Here is a 22,030-nt window from a genome sequence, read left to right as displayed (position 1 = left end):
CGTGGATAGAGGATTGGTTGTCTAATAGGAGGCAGAGAGTTGGTATCAATGGGTGCTATTCTGATTGGTGGTTGGTAACTAGTGGAGTGCCGCAGGGATCGGTGCTGGGGCCTTAGCGATTTACCATTTATATAGATGATCTGGAGGAAGGGGCTGAGTGTAGGGTGACGAAATTTGCTGATGACACAGATGAATGGAAAAGCAAATTGTGCAGAGGGTGTGGAAAGTCTGCAGAGGGATCTGGATAGGCTGAGCAAGTGGGCGAGGACCTGGTAGATGGAGTACAATGTTAGCAAGTGTGAGCTTATCCACTTTGGCAGGAATAATAGTAGGAGGGATTATTATTTAAAGGGCGAAAAGCTGCAGCATGCTACGGTGCAGAGGGACCTGGGGGTCCTTCTGCATGAGTCGCAAAAACCCAGTCTGCAGGTGCAGCAGGTGATCAAGAAGGCGAATGGGATGCTGGCCTTTATAGCGAGGGGGATAGCATATAAAAGCGGCGAGGTCTTGCTGCAACTGTACAGGGCACTGGTGAGGCTGCAGCTGGAGTACTGTGTGCAGTTTTGGTCACCACACTTGCGCAAGGATATTTTGGCCTTGGAGGGAGTACAGAGGAGGTTCACTAGGCTGATACCGGAGATGAGGGGGTTGGATTATGAAGAGAGACTAAATAGACTGGGTCTGTACTCGTTGGAGTTTAGAAGGATGAGGGGGGATCTTATAGAGACGTATAAGATAATGAATGGGATGGATAGGGTAGAGGTAGAGAGATTCTTCCTGCTCAGAAAGGACAGCAGGACTAGAGGGCACAGCCTCAAGGGGGGGGGGCAGTTTAGAATGGAGTTGAGGAGGAACTTCTTCACTTAAAGGGTGGTGAATCTCTGGAATTCTCTGCCCGTTGAAGTGGTGGAGGCTACCTCGCTAAATATATTTAAGACATGGATAGATAGGTTTTTGGCAGACAAGGGAATTAAGGGTTATGGGGAGAAAGCGGGAAAGTGGAACTGATCCACTTCAGATCAGCCATGATCTTATTGAATGGCGGGACAGGCTCGAAGGGCTAGATGGCCGACTCCTGCTCCTACTTCTTATGTTCTTATGTAATAATCATGGGTGATTTTAACATGCATATTATCTGGAATAATCAAACTGGCAAGGATAGCCTTGAGGGAGTATTCATTGAATGTAGTACAGACTTTTTTGGAGCAATATATTGTGGAACCAATGAGGGAGCAGGCGATTCTAGATTTGGTATTATTTAATGAATGATTTCATGGTTAAGTATCCCCGAGAGAAGAGTGATCATAGCATGCTAGAATTTCAAATTCAGTTTGAGGGAGAGAAACTGGAGTCCCACATTAGCATTCTGGAGTTAAACAACGGTAATTACATAGGCATGAGAACAGATTTGGTGCAGGTGGACTTGGCAGGAAGGCTAAAAGATAAGACAATTAATGAACAATGGCAAATATTTAAGGAGATATTCAATTCCTACCAACTAAAATATATTCTAAAGGGGAAGAAAGGTGCTAAGAGGGTGGAAAGACTTCCATGGCTCAGCAAGGAAGTTAATGGTAACATAGACAAAACCTAAGATATACCATATTACAAAGGCCAATGGCACACTGTTGATCTTTAAAAGCTTTCCAATCATCCAAAGGGTTACTGAAAAGGTAATAAAAAGAGCAATGGTAAATTATAAAAGAAAACTAGCACAAAAATATAAAAAAGGGACAGCAAGAGTTTCTATAACTATATAAAGAGGAAAAGAGAGTAGCTAAAGTGAATGTTGATCCCTTAGAAGATAAGGCTGAGGAGTTAATAGTGGAGAGTGCAGAAATGACAGACACTAAATTAATATTTTTCAATTTTCAAGGTGGAGGACACAAGAAGTCATCATTATTATTTATTATTGTCACATATATTAACATACAGTGAAAAGTATTGTTTCTTGCGCACTATACAGACAAAACATACCATTCATAGAGAAGGAAATGAGAGAGGGCAGAATGTAGTGTTACAGTCATAGTAGGGTGTAGAGAAAGATCAACTTAATGCAAGTTAGTCCATTCAAAAGTCTAACAGCAGCAGGGAAGAAGCTGTTCTTGAGTCGGTTGGTACATGACTACAGATTTTTGTATCTTTTTCCCGAAGGAAGAAGGTGGAGGAGAGAATTCTGGGAAGCGTGGGTCCTTAATTATGCTGGCTGCTTTGCCGAGGCAGCAGGAAGTGTAGACAGAGTCAATGGATGGTAGGCTGGTTTGTGTGATGGATTGGGTTACATTCACGACCTTTTGTAGTTCTTTGCAGTTTTGGGCAGAGCAGGAGCCCATACCAACCTGTGATATAACCAGAAAGAATGCTTTTTATGGTGCATCTATAAAAAGTTGGACAGAGTTGTAACTGACATGCCAAATTTCCTTAGTCTTCTGAGAGAGGTGTTAGTGGGCTTTCTTAACTATAGTGTCGGCATGGTGGGGTGCAGGGGGACCAGGACAGGTTATTGGTGATCTGGACACCCAAAAACTTGAAGCTCTCGACGCTTTCTATCTCATCACGTTTGACGTAGACGGGGTCATGTTCTCCTTTACGCTTCCTGAAGTCGATGACAATCTTCTTCGTTTTGTTGACATTGAGAAAGAGATTATTGTTGTCACACCAGTTCACCAGATTCTCTTTCCCATTCCCGTACTCTGGCTTGTCACTGGTGGGAGTGAGCATCCGACTGTTACTGATCAAGGCAGCAACAAATGAATTATTTTCCACGTGAGCTGCACTAACAGTCCCTGTAGAATGCCGTTGGCGTTTGGTAGCGTTTCCCCTTGTCCACACTCTGCACCTGCTGAGGATTGATTCAGCATTTGTTATTAGAAACTTGGAATTTTTGCATTCATTGGAGAAATTGCACCTTCAGTTCTCCTGATTCTGCTCATTGACTTCAGAAACCGATCCTTATGTTTGTTATGTGTTTCAATTTATCCCAGCCATCCAACCATCTCTCAGCTCCATAAACTGGAGCTTATCACAAACACTGCTACCCATATCCAGATCTTCAACAGGTTCTGTTCTCTCTCCCTCACTCAGCACGTGAGATTGGCTGAGTCTCGGGGAAGGGAGTGATGGTTAACAGTAGTTTTCTAGACTGGAGCAAGGTGTACAGTGAATCTGTACGAGGTCCACAGCTTTTCTTGATCTGGACTTAGTTGTACAGGGCAAGTTTCCGAATCTGCAGCTGAGATAAAACTTGGAAACATCGTAACCAGAGGAGGAAATGATCAACTCCAAGAAGATGAGGACAGGCTGCTGGGATAGTAGATAAAAAATGTGGTGATAGATTTGGGGAGAGAGAACACAAAAGGATCAGTATAAACTAGAATATAGTTTCAAAGCAGAGGGAGCTGAGGGTTTTCGTGCACAAACTCTTATCTGTAACAAACCACTGTGGGCTCAGTAGTGAAGTGTTTGGCAATGGTATGTTGGATACTCACTGGATCAGCACATACGCAAAGAATAGTTACTTGGGTGAGATACAAGTGAAACAATATCCCCTCCAAGGAAGAAGAACTTGTATTTATTGTAGCACCTTTCACGTATTTAAGATCTCCCAATGTCTTGCAGCCAATTAAGTTGTTTTGAAGCAAAGTAATTATGCTAATATGTCACCATTGTCAAGAGAGGACCGAGAACCATTTAACAAATTTGGAGTGTACCCTGGGCAAGTGTGGGGTGCTGCACTTTGGGAGATCAAATGCTAGGGGTAAGTATGCAGTAAATGGCAGGTCCCTGAAATTAAGTTTATTTATTAGTGTCACAAGTAGGTTTACATTAACACTGCAATGAAGTTACTGTGAAAATCTCCTAGTTGTCGCACTCCGGCAACTGTTGGGGTACACTGAGGGAGAATTTAGCACGGCCAGTGCACCTAACCAGCACATCTTTTGGACTTTGGGAAGAGTGATACAAAGTTGGGTGGGAGGGTGAGCTGTGAAGATGATGCAGAGATGCTTCAGCGTGATTTGGACAGGCTGTGTGCGTGGGTGCCTGCATGGCAGATGCAGTATAATCTGAATAAATGTGAGGTTATCCACTTCAGTAGCAATAATAGGAAGCCAGATTACTATTTGAATGGGTGTAAATTGAGGGAGGTGGATATTCAACAAGACCTTGGATTCCTCGTGCATCAGTTGCTGAAAGTAAGCTTGCAGGTACAGTAGGCAGTAAAAAAGGCAAAATGATATGTAGGATTTCATAGCACGAGAGTTTGAGTATAGGGATAGGGATGTTTTGCTGCAATTACATAGGGCATTGGTGAAGCCTGGAATATTGTGTGCAGTTTTGCTGTCCTTATCTGAGGAAGGATGTCCTTGCTATAGAGGGAGTATAGCAAAGATTTACCAGGCTGATTCCTGGGATGGGAGTTCTGCCATGAGGAGAAACTAAGTTAGGATTATATTGGAAGAGCGAGAGGAGATCTCTTATAAGTTTCTAACAGGATTAGACGGGGTAAATTCCCAATGGTGGGGGAGTCCAGAACTAGGGGTCATAGTTTAAGGATAAGGGGTAAACCTTTTAGAACTGCGAGGAGAAATTTCTTCACCCAGAGGGTGGTGAATGTGTGGAATTCACTACCACAGAATGTAGTTGAGGCCAAAACATTGTCTGATTTCAAGAAGAAATTAGATATAGCTCTTGGCGCTATAGGGATCAATGGATAAGGGGGATGAGGATATTGAATTTGATCAGCCATGATCAAGATGAATGGTGGAGCAAGCTCGAAGGACCGAATGGCCTACTCCTGCTTCTAGTATCTATGTCCTGAACCCGACTGACTACGGTGGTGTTGTCAGCAAATTTGAAAATCGAATTGGAGGGAAAAAGGTACTGAGTATTATGGAAAAGGTACTAAGCAAACTTGATTAGTGGGTCAATGTTTTTTTTTAAAAAATAAGACTGGTCGGCGCAACATTGTGGGCCGAAGGGCCTGTTCCGCGCTGTAATGTTCTATGTTCTATGTTGGGATTGAAGGCAGTCAAGTCCCCAGGGCCTATTTGTCTACATCCTAGGGTCTTAAAGGAAGAGGCATTGGAAATAGTGGATCCATTGGTTACAATCTTCCAAAATTCCCTGGATAGTTCTGGTGGATTGGAAAAATGTTAATGTAGCACCCTTATTCAAAGAGGAAGGCAAAATGTAGGAAACTATAGACCAATTAGTATAACATTTGTCATAGGGAAATTGTTAGAACCCTTTTATTATAAAGGAAGTAATAACTGGAGATTTAGACAGGATATGTAAACAACTGTAAAAAAAAATGCCAAATGTTCTTTATCTGAATGCACAAAGCATTTGCAACAAGATAGAGAAGTTGATAGCACAGGTTGCAACATATGGATAAGATGTATTAGCTATTACAGAAAGTAGTTGCAGGGTCACCTTGACTGGGTGCTCAATGTTCCAGGTATACAATGTTCCAAAAGAACAGGCCAAAGGGAAAAAGGGGTGAGGTAATATTTTCAATCAATGAAGGTTTCAGAGCGGTGAGATAAAGGTAGTGGATTGTACTGTAGTATCGATTTGGGTTATGAATAGCTGTGCAAGGAAGACAAGGGTGGGAGTAGTCTATATAGACCCCCAGAATGTAAAGAGTCAGAATATAAATGGGGAAATATCAAGGGTATGTTTGAAGGGCACTACAATTATCATGGAGATTTTAATCTGCATATTGATTGGACAAACCAAACCAGGGAGGGCAGGAAGAATTTATGGAGTACACCAGGGATGTTTTACAGAAATCACAGACGTCAGGCTCACCGGCCAATAATTTCCTGGATTATTCGTGCTTCGTTTTTTTTAAAAAAGGGAACAACATCTCTGGAACCTCACCTGTGGTCAAAGAGGACATGAAAATGTGTGTCAAGGCCCTAGCTATTTCTCCTCTTGCCTTCCGCAGTAACCTGGGATAGATACCATCTGGCCCTGGGGCCTTGTCTACCTTAATGATATCAGTTGAAAATTTCAGAACTGAGATTGTTGGCTTTTTGCTAAAAAAGGATAAGGGTTATGGAATGAAGACTAGTAGAGGGAGTTAAGATACGGATCAGTCATGATCCAATAGGCATGAGAGGTCAATAACCTCCTCCAGCTCCTGTGTTCTATGCAGTGTTGAATAGAGAGAAGAACTGAATAATCAGTCGACAGATGCAATAAGTATCACCAGAAGATCTCCTTCACTTTAAAGTGAAATATTGTAGATGAATGAAATCCAAAAAGAAAAAGAAATTGGAAACATCCAGCAGGACAAGCAGGACTGATGGTATGTTTTCTCTCCACAGATGTACTGCACTTCACGTTACCTTGGTCTTACCTCAGGCCGCGAAACTTCATGGGTTCTGAAATCCAAATCAAGCACTGTGCTGCTGACTGTACATCGCTTACTTCCACTTTTGATTAGTTATGCCTGTCCATGATGTAGGACACACCCAGGCATAGAGTAGGACTTTAAGATATTGTCTAGAGCAATTATGTAGCTTTCCAAGTACTGATTTCAGTTAATTTATGTGGTTTCAGAAAAATTGCCTCTGGACAGGAAGGGACGCAGAAAAGGTAATTTGAGCTATTCTCACAAATAATTTTTATGTGGTTTCAAAGCAGCAATGAGAGAAGCTGGTAGTCAGAATTATGGTAAAAATAGCAAAACAGAAAGCAATACCTGAAATAAAGCACACTATAGGCACATGCATGCGTCAGGACTCATTTTACACCCAGATATAATGCACAACTAAAAATCAGTCACACATTTCATTCACATTTTTAGAAATCAGTTTTAATGAATGGTTCAAAAATAAACTGACTTTTCTACAAAACTTTCAAATGGATCAGGTCAGTTATAAACTCTGAAAATGAATGTTTTGAAATATTTTAAATACACAAAAGTGACATTGAGAATCTCACAAATCCTGCACATTTTACACAACAGTTTAATGCAATTTGCATTATCTAACTATCAATTTTAATTGTCTGGGTTTCTAATGAAAAGGCTGCATTAGGTTTCAAACACACCACAGGGTTCTCAGCAACAGAAGGCTTCATCTCAAAAAAATCTCAAAGCTTAAGCTCATCACTAACTTTTTAAAATAACTGAAGTTTTTAAACACATATGTACATAATTTATACAATTTCAAAAAGATTTGAGGGATCAGTTGTCCGCAATTTTAAATTTCAGGTACTGTTGGAATCTGATCTGAAATATGACTCTCCTTTACAATACAAACAGCAGGTATGGATTCATGACAGATGACCACAATTGCTTTGCCATAAAAACTAAACCAATGACCATGGCCCAACATATCATTTGAAATAAACGGACACTGCGTGCAACAGCTGAATAGCTCCAAATTTTGTACTTATTCTATAAGGGCTCGATCAGAGGGAAATGAGGACAGCAGATCATATCCAGGAAAAGCCTCAACACTTAATAATGGATTTTATTTACGTTCTGTTCTAGTATACAAGTCAACGGTTGCTTTGCAGCTAATTCAGTACAAGAATTAATATAATCTTCACTCAGCCTTTCAACATGAAGTGTGTAACTAGAGAAGGATATTAAAACGTTTAACACTGAAAAGTCATCAACCTTCAATATTACCCCACTTTGGCCACTGATACCAACTGATTTGCTGAGTGTTACCGGAAGTATTTTTATTTCAGATTTCAAGGACCTGCAGTATTTTGATTTTGTATTAAAAAGCTACAAAGGACCAAAGTCCTATAATATCAAATATTTCATTTTTTAAAAACAGCTTCAAAAGAATAATGAACATATATTAAAATATTTTAAGCTTTAAAAGGGTTTGTGCCCGACCCAACCAACATTTATAAAATTACCACTCCTATGCATAGCACACTGCATTTGTTGACAATGCATAGTTCAATGCTAATTTTCCATTTCAAAGAATGTTTTGATTTGCTTTTTCTTTCTCTAATTGAGCAAATGTAACTGAATAATTCTCAGTGGGACAAGGAAATGTGATGTTACATTTAAATAATTACAGACAGAAAAACTGTTTTTAGTTAGACAGAAGTTGCTGCAATATTCTAAAAGGGAGTAGTATAATGTCTATTATTCACCAACAAACTGCACAGATACAGCTTTGAGATCCATCTTTATCAAGTGTAAGGTTTAAATTTCTCAACTGTAAGAAGAATGGTAAATACCGCATCATTGTGGAGTCTGGGAGGTCCAGTAAACTAACATACAATCCATTCCTATAGTTACACCTTTGATCCACTCTTTAAAAAAAGGCAGCTACTTCACCGTAATGTTCACAGCCTGAGACTTTGAGCTTTACCTGTGCAGATATCCAACAGATTAGTATCTATATTTAATGCTAGCTCACACCCACACAACCTATTCCAAATTCAGCTATTGTTGATTCCTCGGATCTGGTCAGGAACATTTTAGGTATAACACAGGCTGAAAAAATCTGGTCAATGAGAACTACAACTTTTCTTACCTAGAATGCAGTGATCTTAGAAATCAGGAGGGAAAAATTTAAGCAGAGATGAATTTTAACGGATAGTGCAACTGCAGCAGGAAGCTCAGCATAAACATGACCACAAAACTAAGCAGCAGAATGGAAGGAGTTTGCAATATTTGAGAAGTATTTAGCAAACAATTCAACTCTCCAGGCTATTGCATTACCTCAGAGTTTTTATGGTACCAAAAAGATGAAACATAAATCACCAAGTTTTATAGAAATCCTGAAGATTTATTTTCTATGGTTTAAAAAGAACAAGTCTCCATTGGTTTTAAACTGTCTTTTCCTCAGTGTTCAGTTTTGCTAGATTGTGACCTTTCTCTATAGTGTAATGGGTGAATTGAATAGTAAAATTTGCTCTACATTTACATTTACAGATACCCCAGACTCCTCTCCAACTAAACAATCTAGTTATTGCAGTCTTGTCTGAGGGCAGAGCTCAGTTTTAATCCTAGAATTTTTTTTTTCAGTCTTGTTATTTTGAATAACAATAGTAATATTAATCTCTGCTGATGAACTTTGCTGCTCACTGCATTATTGCTTACGGAAAAGTTGATTAAGTCTGTTCACTGCTTAACCCTAATCCTCACTAACAAGTGCTAAATGGTGTATTTTCTAAATCTGATGAGACTGCAATCCAACAAATCAAACAATGTCTTCTTATCAACACCTTGTCTGTCAAGAACATTTTGTGGATGGTTTCTATTTTCTGAAGCAGAAACACAGAAGACACTGAGATGATGTCCTCTAACAGGTAATCAGTTTTCTTTTCAATGAGTCAAAAATGCATCAAAAATACTGCATGAATGGTTACAGAACTTCTACCCCTTAAAAATGAACTTTCAGTTAAACTCAATTACATTTGTTGATTAGCGCAATTTTGTAAGCAAGTCCGGATGTTCCAGAACACTTCATCATTTCTTGCAAACATTTTCTGGGTTGACAGCATTTCAACCCAAAGGAGCTAGAAGGGACACCAAATAAACCTGCAATGGCAGACTGCAATAAATTCTACATCTCTCGCTGTCATCATGAGAAAGAAATGAAAACCACTGGAAGAATCATTATTTATAACTATGCACTACAGCAGCAGGAATAACAGACACGTCAGTGGTATTGCAACAAGGGTGTTAATGTCAACCTTGTTTTCCGATGGACATTGACAGGGTCCAGTGTGGTGTAATTGCAACATCAACACCCACAAACCTACTGTTTTCGGAGGAAGTTGGAAAGGAACCCTGTCTTCAGGTGTTGCCGTGAGCCCCGATCCTGTGAAGTGACATTCTCGTACAGATTGAGCTCTGATTGATCCAACAGTTCAAAATCATCCCCCTCTGCATCAGTGTCCATTTCTGTGCCCGAGTGTTCGTGACAGGTCTGTGAAGCAACCCTTGGAAAATTGTCCCTCATCATTTGGGCTTCTTGATCTGTGCTCGACAGTGCTACTGCCATCATATTGCTGGCTAGTGCCTCTGCCAGAGAAAGGCCTTGATTACCTGTGAAATTCAGGGGTGATGGCAGCCCACTGATGGATATATCTGCATCAATATCCTCCTGGTCAGAAAACAGGCTCTCATCTTCCTGTGCCAAAGTCTGGTAGGGAGCAGTTGGAATACCCAGGCTGGTGTCATCATCATCATCATCCAGTCCAGTCACATTCGGATTAATTGAGGGAAATTCCGGTAGATCTCTTGCAAACGACTCCTCTGGGTCACTATGACGATCAAGGTCTAGAAACAAGATAGAGATATTTCATTCATGTATTTCTGTCATGTGGCCATTATGAGGATTGGAGTGAACTTACATCTAAGAATGCAAGAAATGGCAATAGAAGTGAACTATATCATTTAACGATCCTGCGCCGCTTTTCAACACAATCACAGTTGATCTTCTGCCTCAACTCCACTTTTCCTTTCGCCATCCATATCTCAAGACTCTGTGACCCCAAATATTTGTCCATTGCAGACAATTCCAAAGATTCACAATGCTTTGGGTGAAGAAGTTTCTCCTCATCTTAGTCCTAAATGATTGACCTCTTAATCTTGAAAGTGTGTCCCCGTGTTCCAGATTCCCAATCAGGGATGCAACCTCAGAGTGACAACCCTGTCAAGTCCCTTCAAACTTATGTGTTTCATTGAAATCACCTTTCACTCTTCTACGCTCCAGAAAACATAGATGAAATTTTCTCAGCATTTCATTGCAGAACAACGCTTTAATTCCAGGGACCAATCTAGTGAACCTTAGCTATACCACTTCCAATGCAAACATCTTTGCTTATAAATGAAGACAAACGTCTACAGTGCCCCAGCTGTGATCTCAAACACCTTGAACAATTGTAGCAAGGACTTCTCTATTTGTTTGCTGTGCCTGCATGCTAATATTATCTTCCTTGTACAAATTCACCTAAATCTCTCTGAACACCAGTGTTTAGATGTTTCATAAGAACATAAGAAATAGGAGCAGGAGTAGGCCATCTAGCCCTTCGAGCCTGCCCCACCATTCAATAAGATCATGGCTGATCTGACGTGGCTCAGTTCCACATTCCCGCCCTCTCCCCATAACCCTTAATCCCCTTTCCTATCAAAAACTCATCAACCGCGTCTTAAAAGTATTTAGCGAGGCAGCCTCCACCACTTCAACGGGCAGAGAATTCCAGAGATTCACCACCCTTTGAGTGAAGAAGTTCCTCCTCAACTCCGTTCTAAACTGCCACCCCCCTTATCTTGGGGCTGTGCCCTCTAGTCCTACTGTCCTTTCTGAGCAGGAAGAGCCTCTCCAACTCTATCCTATCCATCCCATTCATCATCTTATACGTCCCAATGAGATCTCCCCTCATTCTTCTAAACTCTAACGAGGACAAGCCTAGTTTATTCAGCCTCTCCTCATAGTTCAACCCCCTTAACTCCAGTATCAGCCTAGTAAACCTCCTCTGCACTCCCTCCAAGGCCAAAATATCCTTGCGTAAGTGCGGCGACCAAAACTGCACACAGTACTCCAGCTGCGGCCTCACCAGTGCCCTGTACAGTTGCAGCAAGACCTCCCTACTTTTATATTCAATCCCCCTCGCTATGAAGGCCAGCATCCCACTTGCCTTCCTGACCACCTGCTGCACCTGCAAGCTGGGTTTTTGCGACTCATGCACAAGGACCCCGAGGTCCCTCTGCACCGTAGGATGCTGCAGTTTTTCGCCATGTAAGTAGTAGTCCTTCCTACCATTATTCCCACCAAGGTGGACAACTTCACACTTGCCAACATTAAATTCCATTCGCCAGTTCCTGGCCCATTCGCCCAGCCTATCTAGATCCTTCTGCAGACTTTCCACACCCTCCGCACAATTTGCCATTCCCCCAATCTTGGTGTCATCAGCAAATTTCGACACCATACACTTGGTTCCCTCCTCCACATCATCTATATAAATGGTAAATAGCTGAGGCCCCAGCATCGATCCCTGGGGCACTCCACTAGTCACCAACCGCCAATCCGAATAGCACCCATTGACCCCGACTCTCTGCCTCCTATTTGACAGCCAATCCCCTATCCATGCTAACACCCTACCCCCAACTCCATGCCCCCTAACCTTCTGTAATAACCTCTTGTGCAGCACCTTATCAAACGCCTTCTGAAAGTCAAGAAACACCACATCCACTGGTTCTCCTCTATCCACTGCACTGGACACATCCTCATAGAATTCCAATAAATTTGTCAGACACGACTTCCCCTTAACGAAACCGTGCTGCGTCTGCTCTATCAAACAATTCTCCTCAAGATGCCTCGCTATTTTCTCCTTGATTATGGATTCACGGTTTCACACCTTTTAAAAAATATTCTGCAGTTGTTGAACTTACACTCTGACTGACAGATGGAGATACTCAAACAAAATTGTGTCCAATAAATGAGGAAGCACTTAAAACAATTTGAAAGGAGCCTGGGTCACTTATCCACTGCAGATATTCTACGTCACACGTACAGCAAGTTTGGGAGAAAAAGAATATTAGTGAATGGACTGTCATCTTTTGTTATGTGGCACATAAATAGGGCACACAAAGGATTGGGTTGATGACTGAACAAAGAAAATTACAGCACAGGAACAGACCCTTCGGCCCTCCAAGCCTGCACCAACCATGCTGCCTGAATTAACCAAAACCCCCTACCCTTCTGGGGACCAGATCCCTCAATTCCCATCCAATATTTGTCCCGACGCCCCTTAAAAGTAATTACCATATCCGCTTCCACTATCTCCCCCGGCAACGAATTCCAGGCGCCCTCCACCCTCTGTGTAAAAAAAAACTTGCCTCTTCCATATCCTTTAAACCTTGCCCTCCGCACCTTAAACCTGTGCCCCCTAGTAATTGACTCTTCCATCCTGGGAAAAAGCTTCTGACTATCCACTCTCTCCATGCCTCTCACAATAGAACATAGAACACTACAGCACAAACAGGCCCTTCGGCCCACAAGTTGCGCCGATCATATCCATACCTACCAAGCCTATCTATAACTCTCAATCCCATTAAATCCCATGTACTCATCCAGAAGTCTCTTAAAAGACCCCAGCCAGTTCGCCTCTACCACCACCGACGGCAGCCGATTCCACTCACTCACCACCCTCTGAGTGAAAAACTTACCCCTAACCATCTCCTCTGTACCTGCTCCCCAGCACCTTAAACCTGTGTCCTCTCGTTGCGACCATTTCAGTCCTGGGAAATAGCCTCCGAGTATCCACCCTATCTATACCTCTCAAATCTTATAGATCTCTATCAGGTCGCCTCTCAATCTTCGTCTCTCCAGGGAGAAGAGACCTAGCTCCCTCAGCCTATCTTCATAAGGCATGCCTCCCAATCCAGGCAACATCCTTGTAAATCTCCTCTGCACCCTTTCAATAGCTTCCACATCCTTCTTGTAGTGAGGTGACCAGAACCGCGCACAATACTCCAAGTGGGGTCTGACAAGGGTCTTATAAAGTTGCAGCATTACCTCCCGACTCTTAAACTCAATCTACTAATGAAGGCCAGTACACCATACGCCTTCTTGACCACATCCTCCACCCGCGAGGCTGATTTAAGAGTCCTATGGACCCGGACCCCAAGATCCTTCTGCTCCTCAACACTGCTAAGACTCCTACCCTTGATATTGTACCCCTTCATCCCTTTGGACCTGCCAAAATGGACCACTACACATTTATCCGCGTTGAAGTCCATCTGCCACTTCTCTGCCCAGTCTTGCATCCTAACTATGTCTCGCTGCAACTTCTGACATCCCTCCAGACTATCCACAACACCACCGACCTTCGTGTCGTCGGCGAACTTAATAACCCATCCCTCCACTTCCTCATCCAGGTCATTCATGAAAATGACAAACAGCAAGGGTCCTAGAACAGATCCCTGGGGCACTCCACTGGTGACCGACCTCCATGCAGAAAAAGACCCATCCACAACCACTCTCTGCCTTCCGCAGGCAAGCCAGTTCTGGATCCACAAGGTAACAGCCCTTTGGATCCCATGCCCTCTCACCTTTTCAAGAAGGATAACCTTTTTGGTTATATTTGGTTATAACCTTTTCAAGAAGGATAACCGTCTCACCTTTTCAAGGATAAAAAAAAATCTTGTAGACTTCTGTCAGGTCACCCCTCAACCTCTGTCATTCCAATGAGAACAAACCAGGTTTCTCCAGCCTTTCCTCATAGCTAATGCCCTTCATACCAGGCAACATCCTGGTAAATCTTTTCTGTACTCTCTCCAAACCCTCCCCATCCTTTTGGTAGTGTGGTGACCAGAACTGAACACTATATTCCAAATGCGGCCGAAGGTTCAATAAAGCTGCAACACGTCTTGCCAATTTTCAAACTCAATGCCCCGGCCGATGAAGGCAAGCATGCCGTATGCCTTCTTGACTACCTTCTCCACCTGCATTGCCACTTTCAGAGACCCTGTGTACCTGTACACCAGATCCCTTTGCCTATCAATACTCCTAAGGGTTCTTTACTTACTGTATATTTCCTATCAGTATTAGATCTTCCAAAATGCATTACCTCACATTTGACTGAAGTACAACTTTTTCAATGTAACAAAATTCACCTAATGAGAAAGCTGACTGCAGATGATGCAATTTTCTGGACTTTTGAAAATGAATATAAGGCATTTAGAAACATAGAAACTAGAAAAGCTTTAAACTGATTTCCATCAAAACTCAAGAACCTGCCTTCAGAGCCATCTGTTATAGGAGTCTGTCCTCGGGATAAGTTGAAAGTTCCGTTCTCAGTGTATGACACCTCAGTGTCAGAGTGCTCAGAGTCTGAAATTTCCAATTCCTTAGCAATCATGGAGTCATCAAGCTTTCAGTACAAGAAACAGGAGAGAGAGAAATAAGATTATCCAATTAATTTGAAAAAGAAAAAGACTTGCATTCATATAGCACCTTGCATGACTTCTAACATCCCAAAGTGCTTTACAAGCAATGAAACATATTTGAAGCAGTGTCACTGTTGTAATGTGGAAAACATGGCAGCTAATTTGTGCGCGGTAGTTCCTACAAACAAGTGGCCACGTGATCCTGGAAAGTTCTCTGAAGAGACTGCTTTAAAAAAAATGGTTTCAGCATTATATGAATTTGAATTTTCAGAGTAAAAAACATATGAGTTTAACCATTCACTAAGAATAAAAGAGAGATCCGAGTTTAATTTCTAAACTTTAATAATGATTCTTTGATTTTTCAGGGAATTTCTGTTGAATGTCATTGGCTTTCTCTCAAAAACTCCAGATCGTTGCAGATTCCACAACTAAGTACAACTGAATCTCAACGAACAAACTACAAATCCATTTCCTTGGAGCTCAGACACTAAGGGATTATTAACAATTTACAGTTTCAATCAAACTATTTCAAATATAACACTGCGTTGAAACCTCACAGCGAACTGTAAAGATTTAAAAACTTTTCTTCAAGTTGGTGAGATGAACAGAGCGAGCAGTGGGGAGGGGCCTTCCTGAGGCAATACAGCAGTGTGGGGGTTTCCTTCAAAAAGAGATCAAGCAGTACGCGTGGGTTACAAGGGGCCTTCCCAAGGAGTGCCAAGCCATGCTGGAGGTGGTGGTGGTGGTGGTTTGGGGGGCGGTTACTGATGAGAGTGAGAGCAGTGGGGAAGATGGCTGAGGACACTAAGTAATGGGTGGAGGAGGCCACGGGAGAACGTACAAGTCACTAAGAAACAGACAAAGTATCAGGAGAAAACATGATCTGTACCTCAGGGCAGAAGGCAGCCAATTCAGCTTCACTGTCACTTCCATCATCTGTAGTTCTGACAGTCAATGCTTGACGACGCACTGAAATAAACCAGAAATAAGATGGAAACAGTCACATGGAGCTGCTCTACCCTTTCAGTTTTGGCCCAGAATTTGCTGTAGTGGGGTGTCCTGCAACATGTGCAATTAGTTATTTTTTTTTCCCCCGACTTGAATTTAAAAATATTTTGCACTGTAAATCTGATAAACTGTGATCTTATAATAGGACACCTGGGCACCTCAGTTAACAATATCAACTGAATATCTCTTTAACTAATTAATTAAAAAAGAATGAGAAAGCAACAGCAATGATGGTACAGGAAGTAGTGAATTTGTATCAAATTATGGACAGGAACAGAATTAACTGAGAAACAAAGAGACAAAAGGGATAGCAATAAAAATAAATTAAAGGTATCCCTTGAAACAATTTACCACCTGAAGGAGACTTCACAGTTATAAATGTCCCCTTTCAGAGCCAGAAAGGTTGAATGACATTGCAGGAACACAAGTCTCATTAAACAGTCCTTTAATAATTATCAGTCCGAACTTTTTATAGTGAATTGCTAATTAATATGCAAATATAGCAATTTCTTGAAACACAGGGAGGTTGAGGGCAAGCTAGCATTTTCAAAATATTAATGGCAAACGATGCAAATAATCCATCAATTTTTGGCAATTCATAGCTCTTCTCTTCCGTGCCACAAACTGTTGGATGATTTATACAACATCACTGATGAGCAAATTAAGATTGTCATTACTTTGTCAATAAACGATGGTCCAGGAACAAAAGACAACCAGTACTGCATTGTAGAATGCAAACTTTGCTAAGTTGTCATCATAGAACATAGAACCACAGAACACTACAGCATAGAAACAGGCCCTATGGCCCTTCTTGGCTGTGCCGAACCATTTTTCTGCCTAGCCCCACTGACCTGCACCTGGATCATATCCGTCCACTCTCCTCTCATCCATGTACCTGCAAAAGTTTTTCTTAAATATTAAAAGTGAGCCTGCATTTACCACTTCATCTGGCAGCTCATTCCACATTCCCACCGCTCTCTGTGTGAAGAACCACTCCCCCCCAATATTCTCTTCAAACTTTTCCCCCTTCACCCTTAACCCACGCCCTTAGTTTTTTAGCGGACGGTAGTGATTTTTAAGGGGCACCTTGACAAGTATATGAATGAGATGGGAATAGAGGGATATGGTCCCCAGAAGCATAGGGGTTTTAGTTAAAATGGGCAGCATGTTTGCTGCAGGCTTGGAGGATCGAAGGGCCTGTTCCTGTGCTGTAATTTTCTTTGTTCATATCCACTCTTATCCTCTCATAATCTTGTAGACTTCTATCAGGTCTCCCCTCAACCTCCGTCACTCCAGTGAGAGCAAACCAAGTTTCTCCAACCTCTTCTCATAGCTAATGCCCTCCAGACCAGGCAACATCCTGGTAAATCTTATCTGTACCCTCTCCAAAGCCTCCATATCATTCTGGTGGTGTGGTGACCAGAACTGAACACTATATTCCAAGTGTGGCTTAATTAAAGTTCTATAAAGCAGCAACATGACTCGCCAATTTTTAAACTCGGCCAATGAAAGCAAGCATGAAGGTAAGCCCCTTGCTTACCAAGAATTTATCCACCTCTACCTTAAAAATATTCAAGGACCAGCGTTGCAAGAACATACAGACATGGGATAGGAATAAGCATTCAACCCCTTGAGCTGACTCCACCATTTAAAAAGATTGTGGCAGTTACTAACCTCAAATCTGCATCCCACCTACTGCAGATAATGCATCAGATTGCTTAGCAAGAATTTATCCAGCTCTGCCTTAAAATATTCAAAGACTCTACTTCCGCCAGCTTTTGCGTCATCATCCATTCAGGTATTAGTTAGATAAACATTCTCTGAACTGCTTCCAGCACATCCTTCCTTAAATAAGGTAACCAATGCTGCACACAGTACTCCAGAATCCTCGCAGTAAGTGACGCCATTCTATTAGTTTTCCTAATTATCTGTCATACCTGTAAACTAGCATGATGACATTCAAATCCTGCTGCAATTCTGTTTGCAATCTTTCACCATTTTGAAAATATGCTTTTGTTTTATTCTTCCTGCCAACATCTTCCCACATTACAATCCATTTACCATTCTTTGCCCATTCATTTAACCTATCTTTTTGTAGCCTCCTTATTTCTGCTTCATAATTTATCTTTGTGTTATCAGCAAATTTGGCAACCTTCCCATCCATCTCTTCATCAAAATCATTTATGTCATTGTAAACAATTGAGGCCCCAGCACAGATCCCTGTGGCATACCATTTGTTACATTTTACCAATTAGAAAATGGCCCATTTATGCCTACTGTTTCCTGTTAACCAACCAATCTTATATCTATATGTTATCTCCGTATCGTAAACTTTTATTTTTCATAATAAATTTTAATGTCAAGACTTTATCAAATTTCTTCTGGAAATCTAAATACAGTAGAACATAGAACACTACAGCACAAACAGGCCCATCGGCCCACAAGTTGCGCCGATCACATCTACACCTACCAAGCCATAGAACTAACTGGTACATCCACCAGTTTCCTTTTATCCACAGCATATGTTACTTCCTCAAAGAACTCCAGCAAGTTGGTTAAACGTGATTTTCATTTTAGCAAAACCATGTTGGCTCTGCCTGATACCTTGAATTTATCCAAGTGCCCTGCTATAATTTCTTTAATAATATCTTTCAATATTTTCTCTATGTCAGATGTTAATCTAGCTGGCCTATAATTTCCTGCTTTCTGTCTCCCTCCCTTTTTGAATAATGGGAGTTACATTTGCTTCTTCCAATCTAAAATGGGACTTTCCCCGAGTCTAGGGAGTTTTGGAAAATTAAAACCAACGCATCAGCTATTTCACTAGACAGTTCTTTTAAGACCCTAGGATATAACCCATCAGGACCCTGGCTCATCAACTTGCAACTCAACAATTTACTAACTACCATTTCCTGTGGCAACTAATTTTCCCTAGTTCCTTCCTCTTTCATTTCCTGATTTATAGTTGCTTCTGCGATGTTACTTGTGTCCACTATAGACTGGTGCAAATTCACCTGCCTTCCCCAAGTTTTCTATTATGAATTCTCGAGGCTTACTTCTTTTAGGATGATCGTTTACTTTGTTAATCCTTTTCTTTTCAAATATTTATAAAAATTCTTACTATCTATTTTAATTTCTGACTAGTTTTCTCCTTATTGCTCTTTTAGACATCTTTTGCTGTACTGTATATCCTGTCCAATCTTCTGACCTGCAATCTGTCTTTGCACAATTATGTATGGTTTGATACTAACTTTAACCTTTCTAGTATCATGGATTTGCTTGGTAATAACAAGATTCAAATTAACAAAGGGAATGAATCTAGGGAGGGAATCTCTAGAGAGTTAATAGATGCATATTATCAATTTTCTAAAATCCACTAGACTGGAAAGTAGCAGATAAAACCCCTCTATTCATGAAGGGAATGAGACAGAAAATGGGAATCTATAAGCCAGTTAGCATGACAGGTCATTGGGAAGATGTTAGAATCGATCATTAAGGAAGTCTTACGTTCTTAAGCCACAGCTGGACAGTTAGAACATGAGGTAATTGGGAAGAGTCAATGTGGATTTTTGGAAAGGAAATCATGTTAACCAACTTATCGGGGTTCTTTCAAGGAGTAACATATGCTCTGGATAAAAGGGAGCTTAATACTGTACTAGATGGAGACAATTCCTCAGTCAGAATTGATCACACTTGCACTAAGCTATATAATATTTTCTACTCATTTCAGAAAATAGCTATATAACTGTAAAAGGAAAGTTGCAGCTATAATTTGTCTCTCTTCATTTGCGCAAGATAGGTTGATAATTTCAATATGCAACTGGGAGGGAGTAGTTTTAATTATTTCTAACTTAATTTACTGACAATCAAATTTATTACTGAAGATACACCACAAGTTGTGTGTACTCGACTAACATAGAACGCTGCAGCACAGAAACAGGCCTTTTGGCCCTTCTTGGCTGTGCCAAACCATTTTTCTGCCTAGTCCCACAGACCTGCACCTGGATCATATCCCTCCACACCCCTCTCATTCACGTACCTGCAAAAGTTTTTCTTAAATATTAAAAGTGAGCCCGCATTTACCACTTCATCCAGCAGCTCATTCCACACTCCCACCACTCTCTGTATGAAGAACCACCCCCCTCCCCCCCGATATTCTCTTTAAACTTTTCCCCCTTCACCCTTAACCCATGTCATTAGTATTTTTCTCCCCTAGCTCCGGTGGAAAAAGCCTGCTTGCATTCACTCTATCTATACCCATCATAATTTTATACACCTCTATTAAATCTCCCCTCATTCTTCTACGCTCCAGGGAATAAAGTCCTAACCTATTCAACCTTTCTCCTTAACTCAGTTTCTCAAGTCCTGGCAATATGCTTGTAAACCTTCTCTGCACTCTTTCAACCTTATTAATATCCTTCCTGTAATTAGGTGACCAAAACTGCACACAATACTCTAAATTCGGCTTCACCAATGTCATATACAACCACACTAACATTCCAACTCTTATACTCAATACTTTGATTTATAAAGGCCAATGTTCCAAAAGCACTCTTTACAAACCTATCTAACTGTGATGCCACTTTTAGGGAATTATGTATCTGTGTTCCCAGATCCCTCTGTTCTACTACACTCTACAGTGTCCTACCGTTTACCCTGTATGTTCTACCTTGGTTTGTCCTTCCAAAGTGCAATACCTCATACTTGTCTGCATTACACTCCATCTGCCATTTTTCAGCCCACTTTTCTAGCTGGTCCAAATCCCTCTGCAAGCTTTGAAAACTTTCCTCATTGTCCACTACACCTCCAATCTTTGTATCATCAGCAAATTTGCTGATCTAATTTCCCACTTTATCATCCAGATCATCGATATAGATGACAAACAACAATGAACCCAGCACTGATCCCTGTGGCACACCACTAGTAAAAAGTCTGACAACACCAGGTTTGAATCCAACTGATTTATTTGATAGTAAACTGGGTATACATGGAGAGGTAGTAAATTGGATTAGACATTGGCTCAATGGAAGAAGAGAGTGAGTGGTAGTGGAGGATTTCTTCTGAGTGGAGGCCTTACAGCAAGTGTCTTGCCTGGGTTTGCAAAACACTTACTGTACTGTCTGGAGACAATACACATCTCTTTAACCTGTGATCAGTGCTCCTTCCACTCACATTGTCGGCCACTTTAGGATTTGAACAGCAGGTTAGGTGTAAAGATTCGCATTTACAGTAATCTGTAAACTGTCTGTGCTTTATATGCTCTGTCTGAGGCCAGAACTCTCTATTCACCTGACGAAGCTAGTGAGTTTACTATCAAATAAATCGGTTGGACTCAAACCTGGTGTTGTCAGACTTTTTACTGTGTTTACCCCAGTCCAACGCCGGCATATCCACATCATGCACACCACTAGTCACAGGCCTCCACTCAGAAGAAATCCTCCACTACCACTCACTCTCTTCTTCCATTGAGCCAATGTCTAATCCAATTTACTACCTCTCCATGTATACTTAGTGACTGAACCTTCCTATCTAACCTCCCATCTGGGACCTTGTCAAAGGCCTTACTGAAGTCCATGTAGACAACATCCACGGCTTTCCCTTCATCCACTTTCCTGGTAACCGCCACGAAAAACTCTAATAGATTGGTTAAACATGACCTACCATGCACAAAGCCATGTTGACTCTCCCTAATAAGTCCCTGTCCATCCAAGTATTTGTAGATCCTAACTCTTGGTACTCCTTCCAATAATTTACCTACTACTGACATCAAACTTACTTGCCTACAATTTCCCGGATTACTTTGAGCTTTTTTTAAACAGCGGAACAACATGAGCTATCCTCCAATCATCTGGCACCTCACTTGTGGATACTGACATTTTAAATACATCTGCCAAGGCCCCTGCAATTTCAACACTAGTCTCCTTCAAAGTCTGAGGGAATACCCTGTCCGGTCCTGGGGATTTATGTACTCTGATTTGCCTCAAGACAGCAAGCATCTCCTTCCCTTTAATTGGTATAGGTTACACGACCTCCCTACTTGTTTGCCTTATTTCCGTAGACTCCATATCAGTTTCCTTAGTAAATAGGGAAGCAAAAAACCCATTTAATATCCCCCCATTTCTTTTGGTTCTATAGAAAGCC

At 41.3% G+C, this 22,030-nt stretch overlaps 1 protein-coding gene across 1 annotated transcript in view; it reads right to left on the bottom strand.

The window, feature by feature from the left end:
- Positions 1-6,808: 6,808 nt before the first annotated feature.
- The window catches only part of retreg3 (reticulophagy regulator family member 3), a 59,016-nt gene continuing 43,794 nt past the window's right edge, over positions 6,809-22,030 (bottom strand). The window contains exons 7-9 of the mRNA XM_080213750.1: positions 15,771-15,850; positions 14,733-14,865; positions 6,809-10,267 (exon numbers count right to left, since the gene is read on the bottom strand). Coding sequence (XP_080069876.1) covers positions 9,744-10,267; positions 14,733-14,865; positions 15,771-15,850 — 737 coding nt within the window. The 3' untranslated portion in view covers positions 6,809-9,743. The remainder of the gene's footprint in view (positions 10,268-14,732; positions 14,866-15,770; positions 15,851-22,030) is intronic.

This window comes from Carcharhinus amblyrhynchos, chromosome 27 (assembly GCF_965287045.1).
Source record: "Carcharhinus amblyrhynchos chromosome 27, sCarAmb.v2.hapA, whole genome shotgun sequence".
NCBI classification, from domain to species: Eukaryota; Metazoa; Chordata; class Chondrichthyes; order Carcharhiniformes; family Carcharhinidae; genus Carcharhinus; species Carcharhinus amblyrhynchos.
The sequence above is the reverse complement of the archived record's forward strand: the minus strand, read 5'-3'. Positions and strand labels throughout refer to the sequence as shown.